Source organism: Sander lucioperca, chromosome 11 (genome assembly GCF_008315115.2).
Source record: "Sander lucioperca isolate FBNREF2018 chromosome 11, SLUC_FBN_1.2, whole genome shotgun sequence".
Taxonomy (NCBI): domain Eukaryota; kingdom Metazoa; phylum Chordata; class Actinopteri; order Perciformes; family Percidae; genus Sander; species Sander lucioperca.
The window spans coordinates 36,699,685-36,710,252 of NC_050183.1; the positions used below are offsets into that span (position 1 = coordinate 36,699,685).

Here is a 10,568-nt window from a genome sequence, read left to right on the forward strand (position 1 = left end):
ATTAATTAATGCTGCGATGTTTCATTAACATCAGATTAGACAGTGTGAAACTCACTAATAGTGTCTGTCTCATTGGATATAAAAATGAAAGATTCTGTCCTGTTTTACCGTCTTCCACTTTCAGTCTCTACTTTCTGTCTCTCTTTTCCTCACAACACTCCCTGCTCCTCTCTCCTAATATTACCATCAGCCCCATGGGCCTCAGCAACCATAACACTCTCTCCTCCATCTCATCGAGTCTGTGTGATGATTTCTCAGCTGAGCGGTTATGATGGAGGTAACGGCTGCTGTCTCTTCTCCTGGATTCATCGCTCCAGTCAGTGCACTCTGAGTCTTGTTATTGGCAATTATACAATGTGGTAAATGGCCTATTTCTCCATGTGAACTTTCTCCTTTACTGAATAGATTGGTGGAAGTGGAAGTAAATGGATTTTATGTGCAGTGGCAGAATTTCGGCCAAATTTTGAGCTCATCTCCAAACTTTGGAGGCCAAGGATAAACAATGTAATTTCATATACTATAATCATTTTATGGGGGTACAATAAAAATTGACTGAAAGCCTTGTAATAAAGGGGTAACAACTCGTAAATTATGGTGTAACTATTTTCTGATTACAGGATATTTATGAAATAATAACATGGTACAGTGATGTAGTTAAGAGAAACCACTAAAAAGGAGCCCAGGAAAATTTTTCTTTATTATGAGGAGCTCATAAATTCATTATGGGATACAGTCATGTACTGAATAGACAAAACAAAAGATGTAGCTGGCCGACTGTAGGTAAATTACATGTACAGTATAGATTTAAAGGCATTGTACCCCATAATCATATATGACAAACATACATAATTATTAATTTAGTTCTGAGTAAGTACTTTTACCCTTTTAGTTTCAGACTTCTTGTTTTGTTCCATTAATACGTTATCATGTACTTTCTTTTATATGAGCCCCACAATTAAATACTTGCACTGCTATTTATCCAAACCATTACTGTGAACCGCGGCCGTGGACTATTTATGGCGGTGACAGACCTTGGCTAATTGGTTTTACGACTTGTGTTTTGACACACATTTAATTGGACAGGATTTCCAGAAGTCTGCGTGAACTGTCTCCCTCAGTTCAAGTTATTCTTCTACGAAAATGATGCTGTGCCCTTTACGATGATGAACAATCATTCCTATATAATGTAATAGTGCAGAAACTCTCCACTGAACAACTGTGGAAAATGAAGGCAGACACCTTCAGGGCTTTCAGTTATGATCATGACACACACACACACACACACACACACACACACACACACACACACACACACAGTCAGCACTTCTGTTTAGGTGTTGGAGATGGAAGATTAGCCACTCAGGTTGACAGTTCCTCAGGCAAATACCTGTCTCGTTTAAGAAGGTGCAGGGTGATTTACAAGGGAATATGTGGCCAGCAAACGAGGCAAATGCCAGCAGCCCGCTGCAGCCGGGGCCAAGACGGAAAGTGTGTTACACATATGGAAGCATCCCATGGCGAGGACACTGGTATTTTTTCCACTGCTGCCAGGGTTGTTTTAATTAGATTGGACCTTTTCTCATAGACGGAAGAGACAATATAGCTGGGGCCATTTCCACCCTTGTCTGGCATGACTGGCATGCTGCATTCAGGCCCAATGAGTGAGATGGAGAGGCAGAGGCACAGATCGGATGACCTGCGCTGAATAGGAGGCCTGAGTCTGAGGGATAAATACTGCATAGTGATGACCAGCTATCTTCCTCTTGCTTTTGTCTCACTATTGTTCTCTATCAATAACCCTGTCTATTTTCTGTACATCTCTTCTATCTCTGTGTCTTATGCTTTTCCCTCAGTCATGAGCTCCTGTTTCTAACTGCCTACACCTCTCATTCTGTCTCTCCATCAGGCCTACCCTCTCAGCTCTCTATCAAAGAAGCAGCCAACAGTGCTGGTGATCTGTGGTCCGGATCAAAACGGCTCCATCGGCTTGGTGTGTGCCCGGCACCTGCGCATATATGTAAGTAAACTACCACAGTGCACAAAAGCAACTTTTCAGCAGAGTAAATCTCTTTTATATTTAACGACACCACACATGATCCATTGTAAAACACATTCTGGTGCTTACTAAGTCATTTAGATGATATTACTATAAAAAAAAAAAAACTAAATAAAAACTTTAACTCACGTCAGGACTAACAGGGTATCCCCTATACAGGCCCTCTGCGCTTTACAGAATTTCATTTTAGCTCCTGTAAATGGCTTGGAGCAGTTATCCCATTACCCTCTCCGCAAGGGCACACAGACAGTCATGATATCATGCTATTGTTACTCTCGTTAAAGCCGTCTGCCTCTTACGCTCCACAGCCACGATATGATGTCATGACCATGATGTCTGCCCCTTAGGCCACATATTGACTACCATTTTCAAGACTAATTGTTTTTGGAGGCAGGATTCATCCTCTCTAAACACATTACAGATCACGACTTGAAAAATATTTTCTTTTTTCACAGTTTATTTCAGTAGTTCCCAGTCTATGACTTTATTGGAAGGGAAATATTGGATATGTGTTTTGGGGATCTTTGGTTTAGGATGGAATGCATCTATACACTTTACCATATGTGTCTGACATAGTAGATTTATAGTGCATTGATAGTTCTGATTAAAACCATATTAGATGGACTCTGATGGCTCTCTGTGGAGTCTCTCTCTTCCCTAGCTTCCCACCCTGTTTTTTCCTTCTTAAGGCCAAGGATGAGGTCAGAGGTCCGCTCAGAAAGAAATAATTGTTGCCCTGGCATTGCAGAAATAAATGAGGAGCGTCTCTATAACTTAAAAAAGTAAAACAGCATTGATTCATCTTTTATTTTGTATGCTATTTTATTTCTTTTTTTGTCACTTTGTTTCTAATGTTTTCCCTGCTGCTGCTGCTGTCTTTTCCTGTGTATTTGTCACCTATTGTGAAACATTTGCATCTTGAAATGTCCTATAGCAAAACAGTTTTATTATTAATATTTTCAAAGTGACTGCACTCTACAATAGGCCGACTGGGACTACATTTGTCTGACTTTGCTCTAACTTGAGAAACTTGAGTACTTACTTTGGACTGTGAATCGCTCTCCTGGTGTAAGAGTGTGTGTTTTTCATGGTGCGATGTGATCCCTGTCAGCAGGAAGACATGCAAGCAACACGTGAGACGTGCACATTACAGTAACACACACACACACACACACACACACACACACACACACACACACACACACAGCCCCTGATGCAGAGCTGTAAATGTGATTAGACAGAGCATATAAATGAATGATCAGCTGCAGGCAAACAGGCCAACTTGCTTCTCACGTCACTCCAAGAAGTCCATGTTCACAAAAGCAGGTTGTGTCTGAGTCTGTCGTGCATGTTTGATTATTTCCACTGTTAGGTATGGGAAAAAAACACAATGTTGCATACCGGAAGACACAGATATCCCTTGATCAAAGCTAATTTTGGATGATGAACAATAAACACATCCTATGCACATTAGTTCCGGTGTATTGTTCGTATTAAAACAACTGGACACGATGTTATGTTTGGCTCACTACATTGTGGTCTATAGACTGTCTGATGTTAGTCACATTATAATGGCATGAATGGCATGAACAAAATGCAAATATTTTTTATATTTATATCGCACCCAACCCATTGGCACCATATTCTGCTAAAGTGCACACATAACTTGTGTGATGATGTGATTATTTGTAAGGAGGATTTGCATTTTGCTTAAAAAAAATTGTTGTTTTTTGTTTTGGTGATAACTCACTCTCTCTGTGCTGAGTGCTAGTTGCATTGCTAAAGCTGGACTAGCGTCTTAATTTTTGGTGTAACTGCTGATGAGGTCAAGGGCATACCGGGGCCTGCTGGCTAACCCCAAGGGAAACACACACACACACACACACACACACACACACACACACAGTGGATTGCATTTGGTCTGGTTGTTCGCTCTGCAGAGATCACAATGGAGATGACGTCAGGTGATGAGTGGCTGTGGCTGTTTGAGTGGTTTAGGATCCTCAAGGAAGCAGCAGTCTATCTCACCTGACAGATCACTTCCTTTGCAGTCAGACTGTTTTTCACTAAAAGACTCTCTTTGTGGCACTAGAGAAAAAGACTGAAGATCACCAAATTCATTGGGATGCATCCTCTGGGGACCATGAATGGCTGTACAAAATTGCAGGGCAATCCATCCAATAGTAATATTAAGATATTTCAGTCGGGACCAAAGTAATGGACCAACAATCCAACCACCTGACCAACATTGCCAAGCATAGAGCCATACTGTTGGCAAGGCTAACAACTACGACAGCAATTCGATTGCATATGCATAGGCCTCGCTATCAACAGTTTTCATTGGAATTACTTTCTACCGAAGAAATATTTCTTATGAATCCTGCTGACAGTGTGTTCTGTGGAATATCCAGAGTAATGGCACATTGCTCTAAATAGAGCTTACTTTTCTTTTTTTTAAAGTAATGTTTAAAAGCTATGAGCACTTCATTGCTGCTTTAGGATGGTTAAGTGGATGGATATCTCAGCCCTGGGCAAAATAAAGCAAAACGTATTTGCATGGCTTGATACCATTAGGTGTAAGTGAGAGAAAATGGGTAAACTGGCCCTTTAAAAGTCATTATTAGGATATTTATCAGTGACCACACACACACACACACACACACACACACACACACACACACACACACACACACACACACACACACACACACACACACACACTTCTGACAGTGGTTCCTAGGTTTTAAGATTTATCTTGGGACCGTAAAGGTCACAGGTGCTTCCTGCTGAGCATCACAGACTTTTCAGACTGCGGGTGTCTGGATTTCTACTCCTCTCAGCTTCCAGTTTATAAGGGAAGTATTCATTCAGGAAGCAGAAAACCACCAAAATTTCTGAACACTGGTCCACAGTATATTTACTTGTTGTGAACTGAAGGCCAAATCTATTATACACATTCAATCATGTCAGTGTTGGCTGAAATAGAAGTGTTGATATTACGTAATTTTTTCTCTATTCTTGTTTATCTCCTCCTTTGTGCCCCCCCCCCCACCCCACCTTTGTTGTTTGTCTCTGCTGCCTCGTCTCACACAGGAATATGAGCCTACCATCTACCACCCTAAACGCTCCTCTCAAAGTCTACACCAGGACTTTACAGTTCAGTGTGAGAAGATGGACATCCCTTTCCTCTCCTATCTTCCCACAGAGGTCAGCAGCATTTTTTACAGAACAAAACAATTTACAAGAGCTTCAGTAGTCTTGTAGTTAGCTATAAAGACACATTAAAACTGTATCATTTCATTTAAAGTATGCACTGTTGATTAATTTGTAACAGTGAAAAATCGCTTTGATTAAAACAGTAGTTCAACATTTTGGGAAATGTGCTTATTCACTTTCTTTCGTGTCCAGAGTTAGATGAGAAGATTGATACCACTCTCCCATCTGATAGTGGTATTAATATTCTCATCTGTTGCTCTGCAAGAGAGAAAATAAGCATATTGCCTAAAATGTCAGACTTTTTAGGAATGCTTTGAATTATGGCATTGGATTAGATCAATAAAAAAGTTAAGAAACATCTATTTTTTATGTGACCTTTTTGAATAAAAATGAAATGTCTACTACTATTACTACTACTTGTGAACCCTTATTGATGATTATTTGATTTGCTTTTCTGTGCTGTTATTCATCTTGCAACCCCCCAATTATTCATGCTGAGATGTGTTATGTTCAGGTGCAGCTCATAAACGATGCCTACAACCTAGTGATTGATGCCATGCTGGGCCCAGATGCAGACTGTGCCAATATTAAGGAGCCCTACCCTGGCATTCTGGTCACCCTGAAACAAGTCAAGATCCCCATTGCCAGTGTGGATGTGCCCTCAGGTAAGTGTTTATACAAACTATAGATATCAGGCTGGAGGCTCAGAAACACAACTTGATAAATTAGCCTCTGGGCAGCTCCCTGGGAGCCTTGGCTCGGCAGGACTTTTCCAAAATCTGGAGGCCCACGTGGAGGATAAATCTTACACTACAGTTGCCTCAGTGTGAGCTCATCATACCTCAAATACACTCCCTGCTGAGTTTGAGCACAACAGGCAGAAAATTACCACAATCCTTCTCCCTTTAAATTCCTCTCCTCCTCCTTTCTGTCTTTTTCTCAGGATGGGATGTAGAAGAACCAAGTCAGGATGGCATTAACCCAGAAGTTCTCATCTCACTCACAGCACCAAAGAAGTGTGCCATGAGTTTCTCGGGGAAGCATTTCTTGGCCGGACGCTTCCTGCCCTATGACATCCAGAAGAAATATGAGCTTAACCTCCCAGACTACCCTGGCACAGACTGTCTTATAGAATTGTAACACATGGGAAACATAAGAGCCAGTGTGGCCGCTGCTCATTTTCAAAAACGTACAGTTGATATATTCTCTTGTTTTGTATTTTATAGATTTAATGTTAACAGCTCAGTTGTGTAGATCAGGCTACACATTAGCCAAATATACTGTTGAGCTAAAGTAAAAGGATACTATTTAGAAGCTGTGGTTTGAGTCTTTTTAGGGAATGGCATGAGGAGTTTTTGTGTCAGTCTACTTGTACTACTTGTTTTCTGATTACTTTGCAAAAGACAGAAATAACTTTTTCCACAGTCAGAAAAAAGAGATGATATTTCTATGATGCCAACCACTGGAAAGTTTTTTTCTTCACAAAATGTTCATGTTCTAATGGTCTTATGTTTAACTTTCTACTGAAGTGTGCTGCTGAGATTAGGTGTTGTGTAGGTTGGCCATTTAGAATTTTCTGTTTATGTGTTTTTGGTTTGTTTTGTCAGCCTGCACTTCTGCATTACTTTTGTTTCAGTTACTTCATTAGCTGTTGAAAAAAGGCCCAGACAGTTCTTGTTGTCCAATAAAAAAACATCCTTTTTAAGGATTCAATTTCTGGTGTTCTGGTGTTTTCCTTCACGTGAATTCTTGAGTTGTGGCCAAAAAGGTTGACACAGTGATCCTTTGAGCACCAAATTATAATCACTTCATCCTTGAACTGGAACTGGATATTTGTGCAAAATCTTAATAAATTCTATCCAGGTGTTCCTGAGATAACGCGTTGATGACTACATGTAATGTGAAAGGGGGTCGCTCGTAGTGACAAACCCACCAAGAATCACAGACCAACTCTGCAGCTTCCATTGTGCCTTTTGCCTATTTTTGGATAATTGGTTTTCTTGCCCGCAACTCTGCTCTCATCAAACGTGTGTCCAGCTGCGTGAGGCAGCTGTTTGCAGCGGAAAAAGTTCAGATAACCCCACTGTGACCCACCTGATCAACAATAAACATCAGACGGACACAGTTAGCGACTAGTTAGTGAACATAGTGGAGCAATTACCAGCTAAAATACCAGATATTTTTTCTCAGGAGTTGGTGGAGACCGAAAACAGAGCTAAAAGTAGAGTAAACATTGGACTTACATTTATAAAGTGTACAAAAACATGACTCAATCAATTTTATTTGACACGTGAAATCGTGCAAACTTGTTATCCCATCAGCTCTTCAACTCGTGCATGATTCATCATAAAGCAGAATGTGGCTGCCAGATTGGAACACGAAAAGAGTCACCCGGTTGAATGGCACCGGCACTCCAGGATCCAGCTAAGTCTCGGCGAAAGGACACCACAGCTCCTGACACGCCCCTGGAAACTGACGGAGGCCACCCAGCTCACCGTCCGACGCCTGCACACTGGCTAGCAGGATCAGAGAAGTCGCCATTGGTGTTTAATTCCTCCATGCTTGCCTCGGTGCCCCCTCTGATGTACAGATGGAGATAGACGCAGAGATGATCTTGCTTGTCCACGTAGTCGGGATCGTAGCCATAGGTCGTAGCTGATAGCCATCTTTACCTTTTCCTCTGTGCTTACTCTGATGTTTACATTTGAAAAACTTGACTGGCCAGGCTAGCAAAGGCAGCAGGAGACTGCTGAGTTGATTTCCCTATTCTGATGAGTGACTCGTCATGAGATGGCCGCAGAGAGTTGGTCTTGCTAGCTTGAGCTCATTTTCTCCACTTTTTCCTATAGTGTTTACTCTAATGTTTGCATTTGAAAACTTGCCCGGTCAACTGGCTATCTAGCCCAGGCTAGCAGGAGGTTAGCAGAGTCGGCAAGAGAGTGGCAAGTTAATTTCCCGATCCTGATGAGCGACATGCCATCCCCACTGATTAATAATATAATTTCTTTAATGAATTATTATATTAAGTTTCAAGTTTACTTCTTTTATATAGCACTTAAAAGCAAACAAGTTGCACCAAAGTGCTTCACAAAGACAAAAAACAGATGCACACCAGCATAAAACACACATAGATTTGATCTTCAAAGCTGGAGTAAAAAATACCCTGTGGCTGCTAGTGATGGTGTCCTCGGGTGTCTTCAGCAGGGTACCTGCTTGCTAACACAGACCCTGAACACAGCTCGTTCTGTTAAATAACGGTCTCTAATCACGAGGCCACCTAGCTGTGTTACATGCACATCACATGCAATTAGTGTTGCGCTTCTTAGGTGAGCGCATGCTGTTCCTTCTGTTTATCGGTTCCCAACTGGATTTGATTTGGTAATGAAAGCCACAAACAGGTGTGATCATACTATAATCAGCTGGAGAGGAAGGCCTCTCATTATTGAGCTCAGGGCTGCAGGGCTTCAATAAGAATGACTAAGCGAGACCTCTGTGCTGTTTATGGATGAGGTAATGTTAATGCAGGACAAGATAGTGTATTTATACGAAGTTTAGGAGCTTCTTCTGAATACTAATGCACTAATGCCCGGTGTGTGTGTGTGTGTGTGTGTGTGTGTGTGTGTGTGTGTGTGAGTGTGTGTGTGTGTGTGTGTGTGTGCGCACACACGTGTGAGTGGGTGCAGAAAGTCAGTGAAAAGGAATTTTGATTTGGTGGTGCTCGGTGGTATTAAATCTGTCAGAGGCGAACAGATGAGGGATGTAGAAATATGTCTGAGCGCTCAGTGGTCCTGTCTTTCAAGCCTGTCCAATCCCTGTCAGGAAACAACGACTTGTCACCACTCTGTCGTCTGTGCTTTTCACAAGAGCCGCTGAGTAATGAGCTTCAGAGCCGTCGGTGGCCCGTAGAATTGAACAATCATAACTGACAGCGGCACTTGTAATATCCAGTGAGAGTCTTACATGGAGAAGAAATGCAGTCAAATGATTTTGTGGAGTGAGGTAGAAAGTTTCATTTAGTGCTTGCGTTGTACAACACACACAATTTACAGGGTCTTACAGGGCATACATATTGATCCCCTGAATAAAGAAAGACGTCTGTCCAAAGAAGGTTTAATGAAAGGTACTACAATTCCTTATTGTAGTTTCACTGAGCACCTCTTATAAGAGCCTGGTTATGTAGGCATTTCTAGATATGTTTATTATTTAAAAAAATAAAGACTTATTTCCGCTCTTGATAATTCTTAATTGTGACAGTGGTGGAGGAATATTCTTCACTTAAGTAAAAGTAATAATACAACAATGTGAAAATAATCCATTACAAGTTAAAACCCTGCATTCTATAACCTATGTAAAAGTACATAAGTATTATCAGCAAAATGTACTTAAAGTATCAAAATTAAAAGTAAAATCTACCCTGTGGCTGACATACAACGTATTATGAGTGGGTAGGTAGCTTAGTCAAGATAAATATGAGGGGTCATGAGATAATGAATGGAAGAGAGAAGAAGAAACAAAAGTTCTGCGACATAAATTTATATCTACAGTTTGGACTTTTCACTAATCTTTATATTTGTGAAATAATAGACAACAGTTATTTATTTGGCGGAACTGCTAACAACTCATAGATACTTGCATTGTCACAACAAGAAGCAAACAAGTTTGGAAACCACTGTAATCTTTAACAATGTAGGCTGTTTGTGTGTGTAAAATCATTCAAAGATAACCAGTAACTATCTGTCAGATACTGTAGTGGAACAAAAATTACAATATTTATGTATTATAGTGGAGTAGAATTAAATGCTCAAGTAAAGTACAAGTACATCAAAATTGTACTTAAGAACAGTACTTTAGTAAATGCACTTATTTACTTTCCACTGCTGAACTGTTTAAACTTTGTCAGAGTTTTAATGAAGAAATCCAGAACTTATTTCCATCCTTGTGCCACCAACCTTTATCAAGATGGAGACAGGCATCTAGTGTGTGACTCATGTTAATGTATGTGAACATCTTTCTCAAGAAGTGCCTTTATTTTGGAAAGAAAAAATCTTTCAAACACCTTTTTCACATTTTGACCCAAGAGGGATTTGTAAGAGAATGTATGTAACATTTTTTTAATTTCCATGGATATATATATATATATATATATATATATATATATATATATATATATATATATATATATATATATATATATATATATATATATATATATATATTTACAAGCGTTGTTGCTAAATTGCAACAGTTGACATAATGCAAAGGAGCCTGAGTACATTACACCTCATAAGCACCTCTC

At 40.2% G+C, this 10,568-nt stretch overlaps 1 protein-coding gene across 1 annotated transcript in view; it reads left to right on the forward strand.

The window, feature by feature from the left end:
* yjefn3 (YjeF N-terminal domain containing 3) overlaps window positions 1-6,925 on the forward strand; it is a 47,887-nt gene extending 40,962 nt beyond the window's left edge. Inside the window, exons 3-6 of the mRNA XM_031318359.2 lie at window positions 1,907-2,017; window positions 5,150-5,263; window positions 5,787-5,937; window positions 6,216-6,925. Coding sequence (XP_031174219.1) covers window positions 1,907-2,017; window positions 5,150-5,263; window positions 5,787-5,937; window positions 6,216-6,412 — 573 coding nt within the window. The 3' untranslated portion in view covers window positions 6,413-6,925. The remainder of the gene's footprint in view (window positions 1-1,906; window positions 2,018-5,149; window positions 5,264-5,786; window positions 5,938-6,215) is intronic.
* Window positions 6,926-10,568: the final 3,643 nt, after the last annotated feature.